Source organism: Cervus canadensis, chromosome 2 (assembly GCF_019320065.1).
Source record: "Cervus canadensis isolate Bull #8, Minnesota chromosome 2, ASM1932006v1, whole genome shotgun sequence".
NCBI classification, from domain to species: Eukaryota; Metazoa; Chordata; class Mammalia; order Artiodactyla; family Cervidae; genus Cervus; species Cervus canadensis.
The window spans coordinates 78,668,473-78,694,926 of NC_057387.1; the positions used below are offsets into that span (position 1 = coordinate 78,668,473).

Here is a 26,454-nt window from a genome sequence, read left to right on the forward strand (position 1 = left end):
AAGGCAAATCTCAATGTTTAAAAGTATTAGAAAAATCTGCAAAATGATCTTATTTTAGGAAAAGAAATATAAGAAAACACACAATGTTGTAGGTACACTGTAAATACTTAACAGATTTTGAAAAAAAGCTTTTGACTTTGTGAGAAAATTCACTGCAGGGATTCTGTAAGTATTTCTTATGATGCGTTAAAAAAAAATGGTTTTACAGCATTTCTATACCTACATATTGGGCTTCCCAGGTGACTCAGTGGTAAAGAATCTGCCTGCCAAATCAGGAGACCAAGAGACATGGGTTCAATCTCTGGGTCAGAAAGATCCGCTGGAGGAGGAAATGGCAACCCACTCCAATATTCTTGCCTGGAAAATCCCATGGACAGAAGGGCCTGGCAGGTGACAGTCCATGGGGTTGTGAAGAGTCAGGACTAAGCATGCACGCACATGTCTGCTTATTAGGAAAGAGGATTTTGTGTGTGTGTGTGACTGTATACTGTTTATCTGGGAAAAAATATGAGAAAACTTGTCAGATATCTACCACTCTCAGTCTCAATTTTGTTCATATACATAAAATTGAAATTAATATTCACCTGAATACGTGAGAATGATATTGCTAATAGGTGGTTAATAAGTTGAAGTTACATTGCTTTTTAAAAACTGTAACCCACAAAATTTTATTCTTGCTTTCCAGTTTTAGAATTTATTTAAATTCCTTCATTTCTCTTAAAGAAAACGGTGTAGGTTGCATTTGAACTAGCAGTTAGCCTGATAAAGTACTTCTAGTTCAATTAAAAATATTTTTACTGGTATATAATATGTACCATCTGTAGGTGCTGCTGATACAAAGATAACCAACTCCTTGTCTTTGATAGACTTATAACTGAGTAGTTTTCCTAGTATTTGATCATTAAAGTGGGTTTCCTTTCTGAAGGCAGAAATTTATATTTTTGTTACTATATATCTTCTTTTACTAGCAAGTGCTGCAGTCCATGGGGTTGCAAAGAGTCAGACAGGACTGAGCGACTGAACTGAACTGAATGTTCCTTACAAAACTCTAAATAGTACTATAGGAATGAGTTAGTGTTTAAAATATTTAAACTATTATTTAAAAGAGGTAAAATATAACAATATGCAGTATATGTTAATAGGTTTTCCTTTGAAGAGTAAAGGAGAATAGAAAGGGAATTGCATGCCCAATAGTTGTTATTTAAAGAGAAGTTTGTTTATTTCTGGGTTATTTTTTCCAGAAACTCACAATCAACGAGGAAGACCAATCTGTATAGCTACTGATGATTATGAGAGTGAGAGTGGAAGCATGATAAGCCAGACAGTTGCCATGGCAATTGCAGGAACATCAGTTCCTCAGCTAACAAGGCCCGGCAGTTTCCTCCTCACGTCAACGGTAAAAACAACCTTCCTACAGAAGTTTTTGGAAAGACAGCTATTTACAAGGATATACTCTTCAATAATAGATTATTATATTATTAACTGATGCAAAAGTACTCTGAGTTTTATTTTGTGAAAATATTTTTTTTCTGAAAATATTTTCTATATTGTACTAAGTTGTTTGAAAAACTCTTAATTACGTCAATCTTTTTGGTAGAAAAACTCTATTTTATCTTTCAGAATTTTGAAAGTTGCCTTATTTTCCATTTATAGCCTCTATTCTTCATTTTAAAATCCATTTTATTCTTAATCAGTCCTAAGAGATATAATCTCAGTTGTTTAACCATTGAGAATATTTGCTTTTAATCTGTGAAGGTTCATACTTTTTCATATTTAAATAAATTGATGATCATTTTGCTCCGTAATTTTCCCCTCTTAAAGAGGGAAGAACATGGTGGCAGGGAGGAAACAAATTGCTAGTAGAGCAAGATCAGCTTCTAAATGTTTTGAATGACTTTCTTTCAAAAAGCTGCAATCATATTTATGGCAGCTGGCCCACTTGAGAACTTCTAAGAAGGTTTTATTGAGACAGTTGATATATCAAAAGATTCATCCATTCTAAGTGTATAAATAATTTCATGGTTTTTAGTATCTGTACAGAGTTAGGCAGCTATCACCACAATCTGATTTTAAAACATTTCCATCATTCCAAAAACAACCCTGAGCCCATTAGCCTTCACTCTCTGTTGCCCCACAGCCATAGTCCTAGGCAGCAGCTAACTTTCTGCCTGCATAGATTTGCCTATTCTGGACATTTCATATAGATGGAATTATGCACTGTGATCTTTATGTCTGGCTTTTTCCACTAAGCAATAATATTTTTGAGGTCCATTCATGATGTGACATATATCAGTACTTTTTTTTATTGCCAAATAATATTCCTTTATATTGATAGACCAGCTTTTTTAAATCCATTTATCATTTGATGAATAGTTGAATAATTTCCAGTTTTTGGCTGTTAGGAATAATGATGCTAGGTACACTTATGTCTGTGTCTTTGTGTCCCCACATGTTTTCATTTCTCTTAGGTAGATACCTGGAAATGGATTTGCTGGATCATGTTTATTAATATCTTTAATATTTTGAGAAAACTTTTAAACTCTTTCAGAGTAGCTCCTCCATTTTAAATTCTCACCAGCAATTAATAAAGATTCCTATTTCTCTAAATCCTCACCAACACTTTTTATTATCTCTTTTTTATTGTATATTCTTCACACCTTAGCATGTATGATGTGGTGTCTCATTGTGGTTTTACTTTGTGTTTACCTAATGTCTACTGATACTGAGAGTATCATTTCATTTGTGTATAATACACATCTTTCATATATCTTACATAGAGAATTGTCCATTCAAATCCTTTAATGTTTTAAGATTGTGTTATTCATCTTGTTGTTATTGAGTTATTATTGAATTGAAAGAGTTTTTGTATATTCTGGACATAATTCCTTATCAGATAGGTGATTTTCAGATATTTTCTTCTGTGGATTATCTTTGCATTTTCTTGATAGTGTCACTTGAATTGGCAAAAGTTTTAATTTTGATGAATTCTGATTTATCAGTTTTTTCTTTTACTTGCATTTGCTATTGTATATACGTATATAAAGTGCATGTACAGTTAAAATATAATAGGAAAAACAGCAGCGTACCTGCCACTCAGCTTCCAAAGTAGAACTTTTCAGTTTCCTTAAAAGTTCCCAGTTTGCCCTCAATTCAATCCCTTTCTCCCCTCAAAATGACCACTATTCTCAATTTTATTGGCCTTGCTTTTTGTTTTTTAAAACCTTGCTTATATGAAATATACTATACATGAAAAAGTACATGAAACATAAATGTAGATGTTTACAAAAGATTTAAAAGTAATATTTTTGTAACCACCATTCAGGACAAAATATAGAACACTGACTTCTCATTTTCCATTGGATTGTCTGCCTTTGTTTATAATTTATAGTAGTTCATATGTCAGGATTAAGCCCATTGCCAATTATAAGTGGTTCAAAGGTTTCTTTCTTTTTGTAACTTGCTTTTACCACACACTTAATTGTGAATTTGGTGAGTAGAGTGTCTTATTTTAAAATAAGATTGTATTGAATCTATGGATCAGTTTTTGGAAAAATTAATATTTTTACACCAGTAAATCCCAAAATCCTTGAATATGTTAGATCTCCCCACTATTTGGACCTTCTTTCATGTGTTTATATACACAGACTTTTATAGCTTTTTACCACAGAGGCCCAGAACATCTTTTGTAGGTGTATTGTTGGTCCTTGATATTTTAAAAGTATTTTAGTAATATTATATAAAGTTATGCAGTATGATAATATATAATACCCGTGCAAGTATATATATAAAACATCATGTTCTCATAGTTTCACAAATGTCATCTTTTTCATAAATTGCTTTCTAATTGCTGATTACGTTTTTTTTTTTTTTTTTGGCCATGCCCCACAGCTTGGGGGATCTCAGTTCCCCGACCAGAAATTGAATCTGGGCCATGGCAGTGAAAACACCAAATCCTAACCACTAAACTATCAGAGAACTCCCTAATTGTTGATTGGTTTTGTGTGGACATAGAATTGATTTTGCACAATAATGTTTATTTCCAGAAGAATTGCTAAATTAATAACATAGGTATAGTTTTTTTCTATGTATACAATCATATCATCTGTGAATAATGGCCGTTCATTTCTTCCCTTCAGTGTTTTTTCATAGCTTGTTTATGAGCTAGAATCTTGAGTACAGTGTTAAATAGAAATAGTGATGGTTGGCATCATATAAGGGGAAGCTTGCAACATTTCATTCTTAAATATAGGTGCTAAAGGTTTTGGTTTTGGGGGTGGTTGTTTTGTTTTTTTTTGATACCTTCTACTATATTATGGAAGTCTCCTTCTTGTTCCTAGTTTGCTAAGAGTTTTACTTTTGTAATTATGGATAGTTGTTGAGTTTTATCATGTGTTTTTGCACCATTGAGACTGTCATGTTATTTTACTTTTTAATCTTTTATTTTAAATCTTTCAATTGATTTTCTAGTGTTAAACCTACCTTGAATTCCTGAATTGAACTTAACTTTTTTGTGATTGTGTATTAATGGATTTGATTTGCTGTATTTTAAGATTGTGTATCTGTGTTAGTAAGATCATAATGTTCTATTCAGATTTTGGAATCAGATAGTTTAGCTGATTAAAATGAGCTAGGGGATTTCCCATTTAATCTGTTCCCTGCAAATACTTATTTAAAATTGAAATTATTTCTTCCTAGAATATTTGAAGAACTTGTGAGTGAAGCCATCTGTATCTGCAGTAATCTTTTTTGAAAGTGTTAAAATTATCTATATATTTAATGATTGTAGAACTGTTCACGTTTTCTATTTCTTTTTACACTGGTTTTTGTAAATTTTATTCTAGTAGAAATTTACTCAAGTTTCTTGGCGTACAAAGTTGTTTCAAATATCTTCCATGATTTTTTAAAAGTCTATAACGTTTATAGTAGATGTAAACATTTTCATTTCTGTGACTGGCTTTTCACATCTTCTGTCTACGTCAGTCTCAATAGAAATTTGTATATTCCTTTAGTTTGTATAAAGAACTCATTTGGGGTCAATGCTGAGCCTCACTTTTGAATGTTTATTATTTACTTTTACTTTCTTTTGGTTTATATTGATGTTCTTTTTTCTAACTTCTTTAGATAAATGCTTATTAACTCGCTAATTTTCACCCTTCTTTCTTTGTTACTTATTTTAATTGTAAATATTTTCCATTAATTATTCTTTTAACTACATATTATGATTTATAGCTAACATTTTCATTAGTTAATTCATGTAGTTGTATTTTGTCTTATATTTTTAAGATCTTTCACTAGAATTTTTAAATTTTTTACATTTATGTAAAATGTACTTAACATTTTAATTTTACTTCATGTTTTCTCACCCCATTATGTATTTTTTGTCTCATTTATTATCTTCTTTTGAATTATTTTTTTCTCATTCTATTTTTTCCTCATTCCACTTTTCCTCTCTACTGAGCTAAGTCTCAATCAAAACCTCTAACCTCTTGTCTATTAAAAGGAAATCTCCTACAATTTTGGGATGGTTTTATGTAGATAACACCAAGCTATGGTAATTTAAAGTATCCTCTCTGTTGGGAACAATTTAATCATACTAAGGATAATCAATCTAGTAACAGTGAGAAACTGGTCTGTGTGCCTTATCAGTTCAGTTCAGTCACTCAGTTGTACCTGATTCTTTGTGACCCCATGGACTGCAGCATGCCAGCCTTCCCTGTCCATCACCAACTTCCGGAGCTTGCTCAAACTCATGTCCATTGAGTCAGTGCTACCATCCAGCCATCTCATCTTCTGTCATCCCCTTCTCCTCCTGCCTTCAATCTTTACCAGCATCAGGGTCTTTTCTAATGAGTCAGTTCTTCGCATCTGGTGGTCAAAGTATTGGAATTTCAGCTTCAGCATCAGTCCTTCCAAAGAATATTCAGGATTGATTTCCTTTAGGATTGACTGGTTTGATCTCCCTGCAGTCCAAGAGACTGTGCCTTATAGACAGTGCCAATATATAATTTCCCTGGAATTATATATAATGCTTTATAGACAGTGCCAATACATAATTTCCCTGGAAGATTAGGACTAGTACAGAATAGACTAAGTCAAATGACCTGGGATATAATGGGCTGTATCTAATGGAAGCTGTTAGCTTAATTCTTACTCCTGACTTTATTCAGATTAGTCCTTGTATTGCTAAGAACTTGAGATTTCTGAGCTGTTAGATTTGGATGTCACCAGACATTTTCCAAACAATGTCTGCTGAAATCTAGTAATTGCAATCTTGCTTTTTTATAAAGCTAGGTAACTGGTTACCTGGCTACAAGTCTTCCCAACGTGTCAGGTCCAGACTGGGTTTCAGGCTTATTCTTCTGAAAAGAAATGAGATTTATTTTGTCTATTAGAATCCCAGTTGTCACTCCTCTTAACTACTTCTAATTGGATCTGTTAAAACCAAAATGACAAACCAAGAAATTCAGATTTTGATCATACAGGACTCAGAGACAGGACTTAGAACTCAGAAATACTTTCGATTCAGTGTCTGTTCTCCAAATTGAGGTAGCACTATGCCCCATTTTGACAGGAAGTTACCAGAGCCATAGTTGCCCAGTTGCCTGAGTTAAAACTGAGTTAAAATTCTGTGGCGCTCTGGAGTACCGATCCTTTCTGTGTTCCCCATTTCTTGTTTGTAGGATATAGGCTGCTTTCAGCCTCCTTGACCTTCCCTGAGTTCCACGGGCAGATTCAAACAGTTGCTGATCAGGGAAGGGAGGAGATACAGAAACAGGGGAGGAGCAGTCAAGTGGTGGTACAGCCTTGGGGCAGGGTCCTGGTTCCTTCTCAAGAAATATGCAAGCAGTGTCTTTGAGTTCTTCTGCAGAACTAGGGCCCCCACCCAGGTGGAGGCTGCTAACTTCAGTCTGAGCACAAGATTCCTGGAACATCACCCTGTTGCCTCACCACCAACCAATCAGAAGAAAGTCACACACCCTGCAGTCCTCACCCCAAATTCTGCCTGCCTTTTCTGGGGATCAATGATGACCATCCTGTTAGGCCTCCTGTTTGGTCCCTGTCTGTTTCACCTCTGACAGGGTCCAAAAGTTTCAGGCTAAGCTGTTGTTACAAGGATGGAAGCTGGTTTCAGATACAGAATACCTTGACTTATATCAGGTAGAGAGAGACTTCTGCTCTGCTAGGCAGGCCTATGCCCATGCACAACAGAAGTTACAGAAGAAAGAGACCTCCATCCCAATTAGCAACTAAACAACAAATCCTGAGTATAAAGTCTCTTGCGGGAGTTGTTAGTGGAGGCATACTCACTGAAACCATCCACCTTGGCCGGGAACCATAGTGACCATTTGCGTAAGTTACTTTATAACAGGTCCTGGTAAGGAACACGGAACTAATAAGCTACCACCAACCAGAAGAGTTTGGGAAAGATCAAAAGGAGACACCGTGTGTCCTACCACCTCCCAGAATCCTCCTTGCTGGCATCCATCTTGGCTGAGCAGTGCTTGCACCACCAGGAAGGACTCTTGAGTCAGGATGATTGGCCAAAGACAACTCAGAAACTAATCCCATCACCATAAAATGGAGACTACGAACCATGTGGCAGAGCAGTTCTCCTGGGTTCCCTTACTCTACTGCTCTCCGCCCTGGCGCCACTTCCCAATAAAGTCTCTTGCTTTTCAGCTCGCATGTCTCCTCAGACAATTCGTTTCCTAGTGTTAGAGAAGAGCCCACTCTTGGACACTGTAAGGGTCCCCCTTCCTGCAAAAAAAATACTTTTTTACTTATATATGGTCTAAGACTTTTTTTAAATCAGTGGCCCTTGATAGAAAATAATGTTGTTAACTGTTTAGTTGCTAAATTGTGTCTGACTCTCGTGACCCCATGGACTGTAGCCCTCCAGGCTCCTGTGTCTGTGGGAGTTCCCAGGCAAGGATACTGGAGTGGGTTGCCATTCCTTCTCCAGGGGATCTTCCTGACCCAGGAATCAAATCCATGTTCCTGTATTAGCAGGTGGGTTCTTTACCACTGAGACACCAGGGAAGACATTTGATGGAAAATAGTGATTCTCTAAACCTGATAAACTTTTTGTTATCATATAATATTCTTAAAATATTCTCATATAGAGTCAGTTGTGGATTTTTTTTCTTTTATATCAGGTCTGATTGTCTTTTTAAAAATTTATTTACTTTTTATTGAAGGGTAATTGCTTTATAGAATTTTGCTGTTTTCTGTCAAACCTCAACATGAATCAGCCATAGGTATACATATAACCCCTCCCTTTTGATTGTCTTCTTTAGATATCATAGTTTTTAATAATAGGACCTAGTTTTTAATAATAGAACCTTTTAGTTTTTCCCTTCATGTTTCCTGTTAGCCTTTTTTTATAGTCTTCTGTAAGCCCTGTAAACAATTTTCTGTTGCTCGGAAAGGTTCATTAAGTTTCAGAACCTTAAGTTTAAGGTTCTGTATGAGTTACACAAATTTGCCTAAATCAAATGGTTCTTTCAAAATATTTGATTTTAAAGTAATTACTTTTGCATTGCTTTTGGAAGAAAACAACTGACAACTGAAAAAAAGAAATGGTCTTTGATCATTCTGTCTCATTTTACTGCTTTTTATTTTCAGAGTGGCAGACAACACACTACCTTTTCAGCAGAATCAAGTCGGAGTCTTTTGATCTGTCTGCTTTGGGTTCTCAAGAATGCAGATGAGACAGTTCTACAGAAGTGGTTTACAGATCTCTCAGTCCTGCAGTTAAACCGGCTATTAGATCTGCTTTATCTTTGTGTATCTTGCTTTGAGTACAAAGTGAGTGATCATTGTGCGATTGCAAAGAAGAGCAAGAGGGAATATAATGTGGAAAAGAAGAAGAAAATTTCCTTACTGTGTCTTCTTTTCTAATGTTTAAATTTTAGGGAAAGAAAGTATTTGAAAGAATGAATAGTTTGACCTTTAAGAAATCAAAAGACATGAGAGCAAAGCTTGAGGAAGCTATTCTTGGAAGTATAGGTGCTAGGCAAGAAATGGTGCGCCGAAGCCGAGGACAGCTTGGTACGTACACAATGTCTTCTCCTTCTGGTGAGAATGTTTTCAGTTTCCCTGAACACTATTTCAGTGATCATTTTTGCAAGTCTTCAATGACAATTCTACACTTTTAAAACAGTGTTTTAATATAGCTGTGAATTAACTTGAATAGCCATGTCTTTGCAAGTTAGAATTCCTATTTAATTAGAGTGAACATACTTTCAGTTTGCTCTGGATAATCTGTTTGTTCTAACCTTTGTGTGATTATTAATAGTTTCCCTTATTTCAAAAAATAGGTGTTTTTAAGAGCAGTTTTAGGTTCATAGAAAAATTGAGCTGAAAATACAGATATTTCCTATTTATCCTCTGTCTTCACACATGCATAACACCCCTCATTATCAGCTTTTCATATAGGAGTTGCCATCATTTATCACAGTCGATCAACCTACACTGATGCTTATTATCACACAGAGTCTATAGTTGACATTGTGGTTCTCTCTTGGCTGTACATTCTTTGTAACATGACTTTGTACTCTTAAAAGTTTGCTACTTTTGCAGTGAATTAATATATCCTGTAGATAAAGCAAAGATATTGCCTACCTCAAGTACCAGGAAGAGAAAATAATTTAGTTGCATCTGAAGCCTGTTTCTAATCCCTGGTCTGCTACCCATTAGCCATATAACCTTGGCCAACCACTTAATCTTCCCACTTTCCCTTTCCTCATCCACTTGTGGTGGTTTGAGATTTTTAAAAGGTAGTGTAACTAATTGATCTTATCATCTTTGTGGTGACCATATGTGTGTGTGTGTGTGTGTGTTTATAAACATTTCGTAAATTGTAAAGTAGTAGTATTGCTGAGAGCACCTTAAGGTCAAGGACATGGCTTAGTCATCTGTGTACATGACATATGACAACAGCTCAATATATGTTGTTGACTTAAAATGTGAGTGTATGTTTACATGAATATTTTATATTTGTTGTTTTTTGATTGGCCATTTAATTTAATGATCCTTTATTTAGGTAAACTTAAGTATCTTTTATATGCTGTGTGTGTTTGGAATTTAATAATGAATAAGACATTCTTTGCCTTTGAAATTAATAGAGTTGTTTTTTCACTTTAGTTGTATAGCATTTCAGTTCAGTTCAGTTGCTCAGTTGTGTCTGACTCTGCAACCCCATGGACTGCAGCACTCCTGGCTTATATCGTGTACCTATTGATTTTCTTTTAACTCATTTAATATGGACAACAACTCTATAAGTATGAAAATTAACTTTCTAGGTCATTTAATTATATCAAGCCTATCGAATAATTATCCTCATCTTTAAAACTCTCAGAGGTAAATAACTTGCTTAAGGTCATAAACTAAGTGACAGAACCAGGATCTTTTGACTTCTAATTTAGTGTTCTTTATATTATACCATAGCTCTTTCTAAGACTTATGTTGAAAAGAATGGCGCTTTTAACAGTATGTTACATTTTTAAGCGTGTAGTCTTTAGACAGCTACCATGGAAGCTAAAAAAAATAAAAACCACAAGTAAACCCCACCTTCTCCCAAACTCATAGGTGCAGGGAAAAGTTAGGTGCAGGGTAGGGATGGACATAATGAGTGAAAGGAGTCAAAAGGTACAAACTCACAGTTTTAAAATTCTTAAGTACTGGAGATGTAACTTAAGCATGTTAACAAATGTATACTTGAAAGTTGCAAATTAAGTACATCTTAAAAGTTCTTATCATAAAAGGAAAACATTTGAAGCTACTCATGGTCATGGATGTTAACTAGACTTGTGATGATCATTTTGTAATATATGCATGTATTGCATCATTTTATACACAAGAAACCAGTATAATATTATATGTCAATTGTATCTCACTTTAAAAAAATAATTGAAGCTGTCATCTTCTTAAAATTAAAATAATTCCGTTTGCAATTCTTATTTGTATTTGGATACTTAATAAGCTAGGTCACCTAATGATAGACATTCTTAACTAAGGAGATGAGAGAAAGTATCCTGGAAAAAAAATAAAGTTAATGATAATAATGAAGAGAGATCACAGATACTTATTTTGTTAACTGTCTTAATATAGACAAATCTTTTTGCTTTCTTTCACAAAATTTCTTAAAGACAGAGGTTTCAAAATTGAAGAAATAAAGAGGGACAGAAAGAGAAGGAAAAGGAGAGGAAGTAGAAGGAATATCTGGACTAATCCTTTATTGTGTGTCAAATTATATTTGCTTCTCAGTATTTTTAAAATTTGTTTGAACTCTGAATTTTTACTTTCATTTTACTTTCCATTCTCCCCAGCCAAAGTCTCGTGTTTTTCAAAGAGGAGTAGTAGTCTTCTAGTTGAAAGCCTGAAGTCATGATTTGATTCCATTGTTCAAATATCTGTATTTCTCCACAATTCTCAATGACTTCTCCACTTGTGCTAGATTAGTATGAGCCACTTCTGTTGCTGCTGCCCCTGAGAGGAGCCTATACCATTCACTCTGCCTTCTGTTTCTCTAGGGGGAGAGCCCCTGTGTCCTCTCCTGCCTTCTGTGGACCAAAAGAAATAGTTACTTTCAGAACCTTCCTTAGTTTGTAGCTTTTATTCTTGTGGTCATAAGTGCTGTGGAGAGAAATAAAGTAAATTAAGAAGAAAGGAAGTGGTGGAAAGTTGAGGAAGGTCTTTCAGCAGAGGGGATGAATAACTGGCCAGTGATATTTTGTGTGAAAAACAATCAGGTAAAAGGAATAACCACTATTGTGTACATTCTCAATCAAGAGCATATGTAGTGAAACTACACACACACACACACACAGACACACACACACACACATACACACACACAATAATGGTAGTATAAACAAAGGTGGAGAAAATAAAATCATATCATGCATAGTCTTATAAACCATGGTTAAGATTTTCAGAAAGTCAGAATTTAAAAGTTTGCTTATTTAAAAAAGTGTTTGGGTTTTTTATATTACATTTAGCAAATATATCCTGTAACTCTTGTGAAAATTTTTAATAGAAAGCACCACTGTCAGGTTTTTCCACTTGTACTGAAGATAAAATGGCTGTGTTAATAAAATTATTGACATTATGTAGTATTTCTTTTTTTAAATTTTATTTATTTATGTGTGGCTGTTCTGGGCCTTCGATGCTGCGAGGGCTCTTGTCTAGTGGTGGTGAGCAGGGATACTCTCCAGCTGCGGTTTGTGTGGGTCTCATTGCGCTGGCTTTTCTTTCTCATTGCGCTGGCTTTTCTTTCTCATTGCGCTGGCTTTCCTTGTCGTGGAGTGCGGGCTCTGGGGCGAGGAGTCCTCGGTAGTGGCTCCCATGGGCTCAGTAGCTGCGGCTCCCGGGCTCTCGGGCGCAGGCGCAGGAGTTGTGGCGGGCCTAGCTGCTCAGCAGCATGTGGCATCTTCCTTGATCAGGAACCAAACCCATGTCTCCTGCCCTGATAGGTGGTTTCTTTACCACTGAACCACCAGGGAAGCCCTGTAGTATTTCTGGTATGTTTGCAAATATACATGAATGTGGTCTAACTGAAATAACATTTTTAAAGAAGGTTTTGAAATTTGTTTGACAGAGAGGAGCCCATCTGGAAGTGCCTTTGGAAGTCAAGAAAACCTGAGGTGGAGAAAGGATATGACTCACTGGCGTCAAAACACTGAGAAGCTTGACAAGTAATAAACCTTCTATTTTATCTTATTGATGGGCTTGTTGAATTTCAAGTGCAAGAGGAAAATGATTACTTTTAGTGTTATTTTATATAATTAGGCATTCAAATTTTAGAAGTCAGAACAGTTATATTTAATTTTTCCATTTTGGATTAAAAAACAATTTGGGGGAAGAATTTTTCATATGGTATAGTAAAGCAAAAGGTTACATATTTAAATGTCACCTTATTTTCCCCAACAGTTTCCCCTGGAAAATGGACTGAGCAACTATTTTTGAAATGTCACTATTTTGGGTGTCACACTGAAAGTAAATATTTCAAGGATTATAAAAAATTAGAAAATTAATCTTTGTTTTCTTAGAGCTTAAAATGTAGTTAAAGAAAGACAAATACTACAAGTCTTCTGTTTCTAGTATGGAGACAAACTAGGTACACTAACTGACCACTCTGTTGCCAAAAACAACTAAAAATGCACTTTCGTGAGTCCAGCATCCTAAAGGACTGCATCTTCATGAGGGGAGCTGGAAGTAAACCCTTCTCACTGCCCAGGTAACCACAGGTGAAATTCCTTGGCTTGAAAATTGCTTGCATTGTGTCAGGGGCTGCAATCTTTCCCTGATAATTTCTAATTTCAAATTAGCCCTCAGGTAACTCGATAGGCCCCTAAAACTTTGATAATATAGTGACCAACTCATTTGGGTTTGCCTAGTAGTCTTAATTTTAGCAGTTAATGTCCCAGGGACCCACCCCCCCCCACCCCAGCCCCCAGCCCTGTCCTAATTTGGTCACCCTGAGAACCATCTTCCATCCAGACTTGAGCAGATTCTCACAGAGAAACTTTCAGAAATATTAGCTCTCCTACGTGCTCAGTAGCTCAGTCATGTCTGACTCTTTACGACCCTGTGGACTGCATCCTGTGAGGCTCATCTTGTCCATGGGATTTCCTAGGCAAGAATACTGGAGCAGTTGCTATTTCCTTCTCCAGGGGATCTTCCTGACCCAGGGATCGAACTCAAATCTCCTGCTTGGCAGGCAGATTCTTTACCAGGGAAACCAGCTCTCCCATAGTAAAATCACAGGAAGCAAGGCCCTGTGGGAGCCAGCAGAGCGAGAAGCAGCAGGATCCGTACCACATAGATAAGTTTAGGATTGTCAGAAACCGTCTTAGTCTCTTTAGGCTGCTATGACAAAATAACACGCACTGGGTCACTGTTAAATAGCAGAAATTTATTTCTTAACTGTTCTGAAGGCTGGGGAGTTCAAGATCATTGCACCAGCAGATTCAGTATCTGGTGAAGGCCCATTTCTGGGTTTATAGGCTTCTTGCTGTGTTCCCTCATGGTTTAACGACAAGGAAATTCCTAGGGGCTTCTTTTATAGAGGCATTAATCTCATTCATGAGGGCTCTGCCCTGATTTTCCAGTCACCTTCCAAAAGCTGCACCTCCTAACACCATTACCTTAGGCATTAGATTTTCACTGTATGAATTTGGCAGGAAAGACACATACTTGGACCAGAGCAGATGCTGTATATAACTGTGTTAAAAATTCTTAAAGTTTGAGTGTCTGCTTTTCTGTCTATTTTGTCCAAGTGCATTTCTTTAATTATTTTTCCATATGTATTGTGTTTTTTAAAAATCACAAAGCACTGAGATACTATGTTATTAGTATATTGCTTTACTTCTGCACTTGTATTATATGTTTTCTTTGCTTATCTTACTATGTTTTAAGGAAGTCATTTTCTTTTTCTTTTTGGTATTTTCCTGATTCTTTTGGTTTAAACATCTTGTTTTTCGTGTGTCTTCACAAACTCTCGCTGGAATTTTAAGTTTGAACATTATATTTCTTTTCCAATTTAATTCTAATGTTGTATTTTCTCCTTTAATTTATAAAATGTAATTTCATAAACTGTTCTCTTTAGTGGTAGTAATAAAGATTCAGACTTTAATTAATAGCTAACTTTGAAAAGTTAACATTTAATATGTCCTTGTATTTTTGCTTTGATTTATATGTATATTTTTTGGTCTATTTGGATGTAGTTTCCATATATGCATTGTGATTGAAATGTAAACTTTACTCATAAATCATATATAGTCATTAAATTTTAATTAAATAATACTTTTGTAAATATTAGTATTCAAGTAAACCACTTTATTACATCAAGTTTTATTTCTAATGAGTAATTTCATCCAGAATCTCACTGAACAGTTACTCATTTTCTGTATTAAAATTTTTGTGTCAGAAATTTGGGAAAATTAGACAAAACTTTATTTTTAAGAAAGTTCTTTTATCCTAAATAAATATGTTGAAAATCCTTGGAAGTGGTAACATGAATACTAAACATTTTGGATACTGCTTTACATGAAAGCAGCCCTAAATACAAGCCTATATAGCACCACCTAGTGTCTGCCGTTTAGAACAAAACAGTGTTTTCCTATGTTTGCTGCTGACTCTCTGAAAGCTAATATTTGTGCCTTTAGTGGCACTGTAGTACTGTAATGGGGTGAGAAAGTCTGTATTGGCATGTTTGACAAATGTAGATTAAAACAAAACATTTTTAAAAGTGCAGAATATTTTTCCTTATTCACTTAATAACTTTGCACTCGGGCAACTATTTGAAAAACTCTTCCCCTGAAAAAGAAAAATGATTCCAAGGTTTTTAAATTTCTGTACATCTTTAAGTCTTTTCTGAATTTCAGTTCTGTTGGATTTTCTGAAAGATAAAATATAATTTCTTCTAATCTTTTGTTTTAGGTCAAGAGCAGAGATTGAACACGAAGCACTGATTGATGGCAATCTGGCTACTGAAGCAAATCTAATCATTTTGGATACATTAGAGATTGTTGTTCAGGTAAAAACACTAGTTAGAGGAACTTAAACTAGTATAGATTTGGTAAATTAGGCTTGGGGAAAAAGGTATTTATTAAACCATATAATTATATTTGAATATCAGTAGATTCTAAAAATTATGTCCTTGCTCCTCTTTTTTTCTCATTTAAATTCTATCCATTCTTTTTTCCCCTTTTCTTATCAAAAATCCCTCTCAGCTTCTTCTCCTTGAGGAGCTTCTAGATCTTAGATTATCTTTTTCCTATTAAAATTTTCATTTGCTAATTCTTACATAATCTATCTCTAAGCAGATTACAGTTAACATCTCTATTTTAAAATTGTAGACAGTCTCTGTGACAGAATCCAAAGAGAGCATCCTTGGTGGTGTGCTGAAAGTGCTACTACACAGCATGGCCTGCAACCAAAGTGCCGTTTATCTGCAGCACTGTTTTGCTACCCAGAGAGCTCTGGTTTCAAAGGTGGGTTATTTTTGTGCCTGCTGTCTTGTCAGACTTTGTTTTCTTTACTAACATTGTCTAAGATCACTTGATACATTCATTGATTATATCTTAAATATATTTATAGATAAAATTTTAGTAATAACCTAAGACCTGATTCTTCTTTGCCTTTCCTCTACGGCTTATTCTTTGGAATTTCTTTCTCATTTAGACTACCTTTAACCTGTTGTCTGGTTTAAAAAAAAAAAAGAGTAGTTCTGATGTGGAGAAGGGCCTGAAATTAATAGCCTGTTTTAAATATTGGGCTTTTTGTATTTTCATCTTATTTTATCTATTTCTTATTGATGTGAATTATCAGGAATTAGTGTGTCAGTTGTTCAGTCCATTGAAATTAGCTTCTCCTAGGTAAATGGAAAGAGAAGTACTTGTTTTGTTTAACTACTTCAAACATTTATTTCCGATGTTTGTTTTCCTCTGAAAATCTATATTCTTAACCTTGAAGGTATCTATTTCATCTCAGTCATCTTATAAGGTGAAACTTAGCCAGTGAAGATAACATATACCATTTTGTAATAGTAAGAACATTTCACGCTGTGCAGCAAAAAACTAACATAATATTGTAAAGCAACTGTATTTCAATAAAAGTTAATAAAAAATTTTATCATAGACTTATTATGTGTTACTATAGTGTCTTATTCACATTATCTAATCTAAGGCAGTCATACAGTCCCACATAGGTAATATCATTAGGCCCATTTTTATGGAAGAGAAAACCTGTCCAAGGTCACAGTACTGACATAGTCCATATTCAAACCCAGTCTGTCTAGTTCTCTGGTCCATTGTATTAACCAGTAGCAAATATTATCTCTTAAACATTCTTCCAGTTCCTGGGCTACACTCACAGATTCCTTCATCAGGCTGTATGAACATGTGTCTGAAGCTTCTCCTACATGAATCAGTGGTGTTGTTTCTCTGCAGTTCCCCGAGCTCTTGTTTGAAGAGGAAACGGAGCAATGTGCCGACCTCTGCCTGCGGCTCCTGCGGCACTGCAGCAGCAGCATCGGCACCATCCGGTCCCATGCTGCTGCCTCCCTTTACCTGCTCATGAGACAGAACTTTGAGATTGGGAATGTAAGTGTTTTATCCTAGGACTGTCTCTGTGGAGTCATAGTGAAATATAACTTCTGTAGACATCTGTTAAATGGGTTTGGGGAGAGCATGGCATTTGGGGCTGTATTTTGAGTCTGATCTTAAGACTGTTTCTTTTTCTCTTTCTGTGAATAACTTATAAAAATCCAAATCTTCACTTTTATTTCGTATACTAAGAATGACGTATAGTAGTACAGATTTAAACTATGAATGTATGTTGAGCAACTGTAAATTGTAATTATTATCATTAAGTGAAGTGAAAGTAATAATAAGAAAAATTTAAAGTTTAAACATCTTTGCTCAATAATTCATGATTTTATGCCAGTCTTAGAAGAATTCCATGTCTTCATTTATGGTCTTTTATTTGATTATAGATTTATGTGCTGTATTTTTCCTAGCTTTTTGAGTCAAATGTTTAGTTCATTTATTCTTACTCATGTAATTATTTAAGGTCTAGAATATTACACTGTGCACTACTTTTGATGTCTCATTGGTTCTAATATCTAGTATTTTTAGTGTTCTTGGTTTCTATTCAATACATATTTTGTAATTTCCGTTTGTATTTTCGTTTTAACCTGACATTTTAAAGTTTTGAGGATGATGCTGTTCAGTTGTTCAGTCACGTTCTACTCTTTGCAACCCCATGGACTGCAGCACCCCAGGCTTCCCTGTCCTTCAGTGTCTCCCGGAGCTTGCTCAAACTCATGTTCACTGAGTTGGTGATACCATCAAACCCCCTCGTCCTCTGTGTCATCCCGTTCTCCTCCTGCCTTCAATTTTTCCCAGCATCAGGGTCTTTTCTAATAAGTCAGCTCTTCGCATCAGGTGGCCAGAGTATTGGAACTTCAGCTTCAGCATCAGTCCTTCCAGTGAACATTCAGGATTGATTTCCTTTAAGATTTACTGGTTTGATCTCCTTGCAAAGTTTTAAAATTTTGATGATAATTTTTGGTTTTTGTTTGTTGTTTTCTGGCTATCCTGTGGCTTGCAGGATCTTAGTTCCCAACCAGAGATTGAACCCAGGCCCTCAGTAGTGAAAGCATGGAGTCCTAACTATTGGACTGCCAGGGAATTCCCAGTAATTTTCAGTTTTACTGGAGAGTGATCATAGTACAACTAATATGTCTCCTTTTTGGTACTATGGATGTGTGTGTTTGTGTATTCAAGCATAAAATGTTTTCATAAATGTGTTACACAAGCATTTAAAAAGAAGGGGTGCTTTATTTTCATCTCTTTGGTTGACTAAAGGAGATGATTTAAAGCCTACATATCGTTTATTTCTCCTTTTGGTCTTATTTGGTAAAGTGATATTCATAACTGTTTGGTATATTGATAACTACAATTTGTAACTGTTGTATCTTACTATGACTTATTCCCTTTAGAATTGAAAAAGACTCTGAGATGGCTTAATTTAAAATTTTTATAGTTTTGACCTGACTTCTGCCTTGTGTAGTATTGATACCTCTACTTTCTTTCTAATTTGAATGTGACTTAGGTTATCTTTGCCTGTCCTTTCGTTTTCACTTTTTTGAATCACTTTATTTTAAATGTGTGTCTTATATACAACATAGAGTTGGGTTTTGCTTTGTAATTCAGTTCCTAAGTCGAATTAAAGCCGATCTTTCATACTTGTTATTGTATCAGCTACATCCTGGATTTGTGTTGTATTATTCTGCTTCTCCACTCCTCTCCTAAAAAAAATTTGTTGGTTGTTTTCATCTTGTACATGGTAAGTTCACCTTAAAGTTTATATTGCTTTAATGGTTACCTTTATAATTATGGAGTACCTTCAGTCCTCTGTTTCTTTAATCATACATTCTCAGTGGAGGCAGTATTGTCACCAGCCTAGTGGGTGTTGGTTCTCAGCTATCACAGTGGCTTCCCTTGAGTTCTTGTATTACTATGATTTTTTTCCTTCCCAAAGTTAATGGCTTCATAGATTTTTTATAAATCAAAGTAAGATATTTTAATTAGAATTTTCATCTGTTTCATGACCACATTTTCCTATTAAGTATTCTTTATCTGGTATTTCACTGATCTTCTTTACCTTTTTGTTACTCAACATAGAATGAGGCAGTTTATATTGACCCAAGTATTTGTAGGACAGTCTATTTCTGTCCAGCCCTTTGAGATTTTTTTGTTTTTTTTTTGTTTTCTCGAGACAGACAGTTTTATCACTTCAAAGTGGGTTTCTTATTTAAATTTAAAAGAAGTGTTTTTCCTATTATTTCTTAAATCTGCACCCTAGGATTCCTCACTATTTGCTATCCCCTCCTTGCCTTCCACTGAAGCTGCTTCCTTAGCTTGTCTTGGCAGCCCTTATGCATTTTTCTAATACATAGATTATATCAGTCTCCTCATTTTGCTGATATAGAGTTTATGGACTTTTTTTTCTATTCATCTTTTATTTTTATATGAAATGCAGGAGAATGGGAACTTGCTGTCTCACACTGTCCTATTTTTACTGGAAGCCAAGTCTTCTCTCCTAATTCAGAACAAAGAATCTAGTTACTTTATAGATATTATTTAGTTTTTGAACTAAGAGTCCCTAAAATTTGACTACACGTGGAGTTTTCCTCTGTTATTTTAGGAAAGCTTTATATTAATACAGGAGGACTAAAAATGAGTAATTTATCATGTCAATGTCATGTAGCACCTCTAAAAAGGAATAGGTGATTTATGCCGGGCACGATTTTTATATAGATTGTATATTCAAGAGATATTAGACCTAAGTATTAAATTGTGTTCTAGGTACTGTGGTAGGCATTGGGCAAACATAGATAAAAGGAAACTTATTTTAAAATAGCTTAGCATCTACTAGGGTAGGAGATGAACAGGTAATGTTCAGCTAGTAATAGTAAGTACCTACTGTAGGTGGTTTTGTGAGGATTATATAAATTAATATTAAGTACCACACTTATTATGTCAGTAACTGGCTCTGAGCAAATGTTCAATATGTGTTTGTTGTTGATATACTGAGAGGTAAGCACAGGGAACTGTATAAGCACAGAGAAAAAAAGCATATACTCTCAAGGAGAGTTTCAGAAAGAGGAGATGCTTGAACTAAGGATGAAGAATTGCCCAGGCAGATGGAGAAGTAGTGGGTAGACTTCAGGTGACGAAAATGGCACATAAGAAAGGCATTGAGATGAGAGAAGGAAACAGGCAAACAGAGAAGGAAACTTCTTTAGTACTTCTTAATTATTATGGCTCAAAGAGAGAGTAGTAAGAGATAAAATTGGAAGTGAAATGTTTAGATTAAGCTGTCATAGGACAGATACTTGCTTATCACTATACTCTCTGTTCCTACCATATAGTTTGGCATGTTTATTTGGTCAAATACATGAATTTTAGAATTTTATCTGCAAGGCTGTGAGCGGCCATTGAAGTGTTTTAAGAAGAAGACTGATATGTACATTCAGGTTTACATTTTACAGAAATTTCCCTGATGCTACTTAGGTAAGGAAAAAGAAAGATTGGTTAGGAAGTTATTGCAGTAATCCAGGTAAGAAATGATAAAGGCATAAAGTAAAGCAGTGGCACTGAGAATGGAGGAAGAACTGATTGGAACAGATTAGAAGATGGTGTAGATTGAGTTTATAGTATGAATAATGAATGGGCAGAATGGCTATGGAACAGCTCCTGGTTTGGGGCCTGTGTAACTGACTACAATAGTAGCACCATTTGTTTAATCAATAGGACAGACTGTTTTCTTGGGCTCCAAAATCGCTGTGGGTGGTGAGTGCAGCCTTGAAATTAGAAGATACTTGCTCCTTGGAAGAAAAGTAATGTCAAACCTAGACAGCGTATTAAAAAGCAGAGCCATTATTTTCCCTGCAAAGGTCCATATTATAGTCAAAACTATGGTTTTTCCAGTAGTCATGTACAGATGTGAGGCTAGACAATAAAGAAGGCTGAATGCTGAAGAATTGATGGCTTCGAGCTGTGGTGCTGGAGATGTTGAACCTGAAGCTCCAATAGTTTGGCCACCTGATGCAAAGAGCCAACTCATTGAAAGAGACCCTGACGCTGGGAAAGATTTTAGGCAGGGGGAGAAAGGGATGACAGAGGATTAGATGGTTGGATGGCATCACTCCCTCACTCAATTGACATGAGTTTGAGCAAGCTCCAGAAGATAGTGAAGGACAGGAAAGCCTGTCGTGCCTCAGTTCTTGGGGTCACAGAGATTTGGACACCACTTAGGGACTGAACAACAATAAAGGTTGTCACTGGTAACCTCTTAAAAGTGGTTTCATAGAGGGGAATGGTGAAACAGAAATGAATTTACACTAAAAAAGGAAGAATGTAAACTCTTGCAGTCTTCATTCCAAAGGATATACCTTTAAGTTACTTTGTACAGGATGTGAGTTAAGTTATACTTTTATCATAGCAGTGACGTAATTAAATCAGGTAGAGTGTAGTGACCACATCTGACACTTAAGAATTTTGTGACGTTGGTCAAGTTCTTTAATGTATCTGTAAAAATGGTGTTATTGTTAATAACATATACCTCTTATTAGGTCAGTGTAAAGTCTAGGCACAACTTCTAATTCAAGATTAACCCACAATTTTTTTTCAACCTTATTTTGTAGGTTGTTATCACAGGAAGATTCTAAGCTTTATGTCCATTTAAAAATAGGATTTCAATACTACATATTTCATTACTTTTTCAAAAATATTTTTCCTAGAGTGATGTTTTATACTAACTTTTTCTTTATAGGAAGTTAATAAAAATAGACACTTCTCCTTTAAGCTTTCCTTTATTACATATTTGCCTGGCAATTTCTCTGTTACAGAACTTTGCCAGGGTTAAAATGCAAGTAACCATGTCACTGTCTTCCTTGGTGGGCACATCTCAGAATTTTAATGAAGAATTCTTAAGACGTTCTTTAAAGACTATACTGACATATGCTGAAGAAGATTTGGAATTGAGGGAAACAACATTTCCTGATCAGGTCAGAAATTCTACTTTTTAGAGCATGAACTGAAATAGGAATTGTAAATAGGTATTTCCCAAATTGTTAAATCAAACTTTAGTTTTTCCTGGCAGAACCTGTATTTTTCTTTTGATCCATATGTGTCATAGATAGGACTGAATCTCTGTTTTAATAAGCCACCCTTACTTCTCAGAATGGTTAATATTTTTGGTGTTTAATTCTGTGAATTTGTGCCAAAAAGAACACTAGACTTAGACAGTATGGATAAACAAAAAACTTTATGATGAAAGTGTTCCCACTGATTTGTGAAACAATAGTTTGCCTCAAAAACTGTTTATACAAACTACCTTTTGAGAAAACCTGAAAATCAGAAAGAATTTCGTTTTGTATTCCTTATATCCCTATATGTTTTTTATTTCTACTAGTAGTTCTACTTGTTTCTGGGTGAGAGAAGTGAAAAAATAGTCTGCTGATGAATTTGTATAAAATTTACTCTTCACCCATCTTGTCCCAGCATACCCACATTCTTTAGAACTATATCAAAATTGTATTGTTTGTTTTGAAAGCTTTAGATTTCAAATCTGAAATATCTTCCAAACTAATTTTAATGGTTGTGAATAAATGACAGTTGAAGAATGTTTTTCATATAATTCTCTGCTGTAGGTTCAAGATTTGGTTTTTAATCTCCATATGATCCTTTCTGATACTGTTAAAATGAAGGAACACCAGGAGGATCCTGAAATGTTAATTGATCTGATGTACAGGTAGCATTTGTTTAATTTACTTATACCTTGTAATTGTTGTTGTTTAGCTGCTTAGTTGTGTCCACCTCATTTTTGACCCTGTGGACTGTAGCCCACCAGGCTCCTTTGTCCATGGGATTTCCCAGGCAAGAATACTGGAGTGGGTTGCCATTTCCCTCTCCAAGTTTTAACTTCCTGACCCAGGGATCAAACGCACATCTCCTGCAATAGCAGATGGACTTTTTACCACTGAGCCACCTAAGAAGCCCGATGTCTTGTATAATGGGGCTTAAGTTAGTATGACACACAGAAAACATGAATTTACAAGAATACAAAAATTATTTGTCATTTTCTAATGGTAATTAAAACCCACTCCAGTATTCTTGCCTGGAGAATCCCATGGACAGAGGAGCCTGGGAGACTATGGTCCATGGGGTGCAGAGAGTCAGACATGACTGAAGCGACTTAGCATGGCATCGCAATGGTAATTAAAAAATCAAAATGTGCTTTATCAGATCCCCTGTGACACTTCTTTTAAGAACTATGAATAATTGTTCAGTGTATTTATTGATTATTAAAAACAAGATTTTTAAAAATAATGGCATAGTTAAGACCTTGGCATCCTGGGCCCTAGAGTTCCTAGGAAGGCTGAAGACCCACATTTTAAATGTAAAGATTAGTTCTTTAAGAAGAAAACATAGTGTATTAATACTTTATTACAACATTAATTTTACTAATATTAGATATGGTTTTTGCCTGTAGGCTGATATATTTATTGGGTATTTTTAGAATTTTGTAATTTTTATTGTATCTTCAAAGATGTAAGTAAAGCTTGACTTTTTCTTTGCCATTTGACCTTCATTTTTTACAGTTTTCGAGTTTCTTAAAGACAAGAATAAAATATTTCCTTTAAAATTAAGGTAATACAATGAAAGAATCTTTTATAATTTTTTTCCTTGAATATAAAACTTATTTAGAGCCCCATAATAAACTTGTAAATTCCCAGATCTTCCGTTACTGATTGTTTCCTTAAAGGGCGGATTTTCATATAAAGTGTCTTTTTTTTTTTTTAGCTCCCTCCTCCCCCCAGGCAAAAAAAAGCCTGATACTCCCCATTCCATGGGCCCACAATTATTTCTCTAAGCACACTCAAAAGCATTTTCATAGCACCCAAAAACTTGTCTTAATAGGTTGTGTTCAGTAACAGAAGCCTACACACTGAACAAACAATTTGAACTCCCTTTCAGGTTAGGAAGCAAATGCTAATTGAGAATTTCTGCTCTAACTAGAATTGCCAAGGGCTACCAGACCTCTCCGGATCTGCGGCTGACCTGGTTGCAGAACATGGCTGGCAAGCACTCAGAGCGCAGCAATCATGCCGAAGCTGCCCAGTGCCTCGTTCACTCAGCAGCACTTGTTGCTGAGTATCTGAGCATGCTGGAGGACCGGAAGTATCTCCCCGTGGGATGTGTAACATTTCAGGTAGGAATCTGCCTTAATCAAGGTATGTCCTTCTGTGGATTTAACTTTTCTCACTGCTGTTTATATGCATTCAGCTTGTAATAAAAGCACAGACTGAAAGTGATGCTTCACAAGATGAATTTACACTTCACTATCACTTTCATTAATATGTTTTTAAAGAGTATTTCTTGTTAATTCTCTTCCATGTTTTCTTACCTGTACGTTATCAGTGCTGTGTAAAGTATATGTATTCTCTTTGCCTATACTGCTGTGAACTTCATAGCATCTATGAAATATATTCAAAATATTGAAAATCAGGATAGAGGACACTCTTAATTGGCTTTTAATTAAAATACCAGGTAAACCAGCATTCTCCATGGCTTATTAAAAATATGCTAAGATACGACTCAGAGATGATAGTTTATGTTCTAGTAGGGCTACATACCTCTGACCCACTGGCTGAATTCTTTGCCTACCAAGAAGAGTCAATTATGCTTTGCTTTTCTTCAAAGCCTCTTAATTCCAGGTTTGGGAAGTTATAAAAATTATTTAAATATTATGTTCTCTGATAAATCTAAATACAAAAAGAAAGTGAGTTATTGTTTCTGTGAAAATTATTAATAAGCTGAATGTTTTGCAAAGAGATCAAGACAAATAGAAAAAGATTGAGGGAAATCTAGGATAATTTGATAATCTTTTAAGTTCAAGTTTTTACTCTAAAGAAACCAAAACTGAAAATCATAAATGGAGGTTACATGGTGGGTATTTAGTCAAGAGAGATTACATGGAACTCTGATCTTGAGACCCATACACAAAGAAAAGGCCTTAGATCTACTTCGAGAAATTGACAAATGTGTGACTATCTAGGTTCAAATAAAATATTTAAGGTATGTATGTATCATTTCCTTTTCAGAAGTAATGACGGATCCCAATCTTGTTGGATAAGAGGGCTTTTTATTATACCTGAGTTTTTTCATTAATTTGATATATATTAGGCAAGCCTTGAGACTATTTTTGTATCTCAGTTTCCCTGATGAGTTTTAACAACATCAATTAAATTAAAAATAAAGACTTGTTTAAGTCACCTTAGGTGTTGTGTGTCATATTACAATTTTCCTTAGCCCATGATTTTTTAAAGTTTTCTTTCTTACAACTTTTTATTAATGGAAAAGTTAGCCAGCAGTGGTGTTACATTTTCTTGTCATCTTCACAGTACAAGAAGTTTTTGGAGATTCATCTGTTAGCTTTTCATTGACTACCACCCTTTTTTTAAATAAGCTGATAGCTGTATTTTATCTTCGCTTACTTCATATATATCATTCATGTTAAGAAATTAATTCCATTTCACAAACCTAAACATTTTTTTCCTCCTAGAATATTTCCTCTAATGTTTTAGAAGAATCTGCAGTCTCAGATGACGTGGTATCTCCAGATGAAGAAGGTATCTGCTCTGGAAAGTACTTTACTGAGTCAGGACTTGTGGGATTACTGGAACAAGCAGCTGCTTCTTTCTCTATGGTAGATGACTCTTGTTCATTTCTTCCCACAATTATGTACTTCTTAGTTATTACTGACATGTATATTTATGCTTTCTGCTTATGACTGTGCTTTTCAATTATGATAATTTTCTCCAAATATCTTAAGAACTCTTTAGTAATGGATTTTCTTTTCACATTCATCATTGCTTATTCCTTCTTATTTTAATAGTCTGTCACTTCCTCCGGTGTTTTTCATCTGCTTGTTTTGGAACCAGCACTTCGTCTATAAGAGATTTTTTTTTTCAGAAAACTTTTGCCACCAAACATTTTCTAAAACCTTAAAAAAGCCTCTGGTGCTCAGGAAAGTTACAGCCTCTCACCTGATTGGTGGCATAATAAGCTCTGTTAGGTAGACACTGAAGTGGTATCAGGAACTTTATGAACTACATCCTAGATCCCTTGTCTGATTCCCTACCATGCTATAAGTCCAGTCCTTGTCCCTCCCCATCTGTATATGAAGAATTGAAGCAGTCAGTGTGGATCAGAGATGTGATACTTATTGGTGAAGGGAAAAAAATAGCTAGCTGAATCCTTGTTTAATTTCTTGAACCATGGTGATAGCATCACCTACTTTCTGTGAGTTTTCTGCTGAGTATTTAGTGTCCCAGCACCAAGATTTGCAAGACAGTGAGGTTCATGTTAGGGTAAA

At 35.2% G+C, this 26,454-nt stretch overlaps 1 protein-coding gene across 5 annotated transcripts in view; it reads left to right on the top strand.

The window, feature by feature from the left end:
• DOCK7 (dedicator of cytokinesis 7) overlaps positions 1-26,454 on the top strand; it is a 184,372-nt gene that overhangs the window by 132,204 nt on the left and 25,714 nt on the right. For all 5 annotated transcript variants that reach the window (XM_043461118.1, XM_043461119.1, XM_043461120.1 and 2 more), the window contains 11 exons: positions 1,242-1,396; positions 8,626-8,808; positions 8,916-9,051; positions 12,602-12,698; positions 15,445-15,541; positions 15,864-15,998; positions 16,956-17,108; positions 21,923-22,081; positions 22,727-22,827; positions 24,096-24,288; positions 25,642-25,785. In XM_043461118.1, the coding sequence (XP_043317053.1) occupies positions 1,242-1,396; positions 8,626-8,808; positions 8,916-9,051; positions 12,602-12,698; positions 15,445-15,541; positions 15,864-15,998; positions 16,956-17,108; positions 21,923-22,081; positions 22,727-22,827; positions 24,096-24,288; positions 25,642-25,785 (1,553 nt within the window). The remainder of the gene's footprint in view (positions 1-1,241; positions 1,397-8,625; positions 8,809-8,915; positions 9,052-12,601; positions 12,699-15,444; positions 15,542-15,863; positions 15,999-16,955; positions 17,109-21,922; positions 22,082-22,726; positions 22,828-24,095; positions 24,289-25,641; positions 25,786-26,454) is intronic.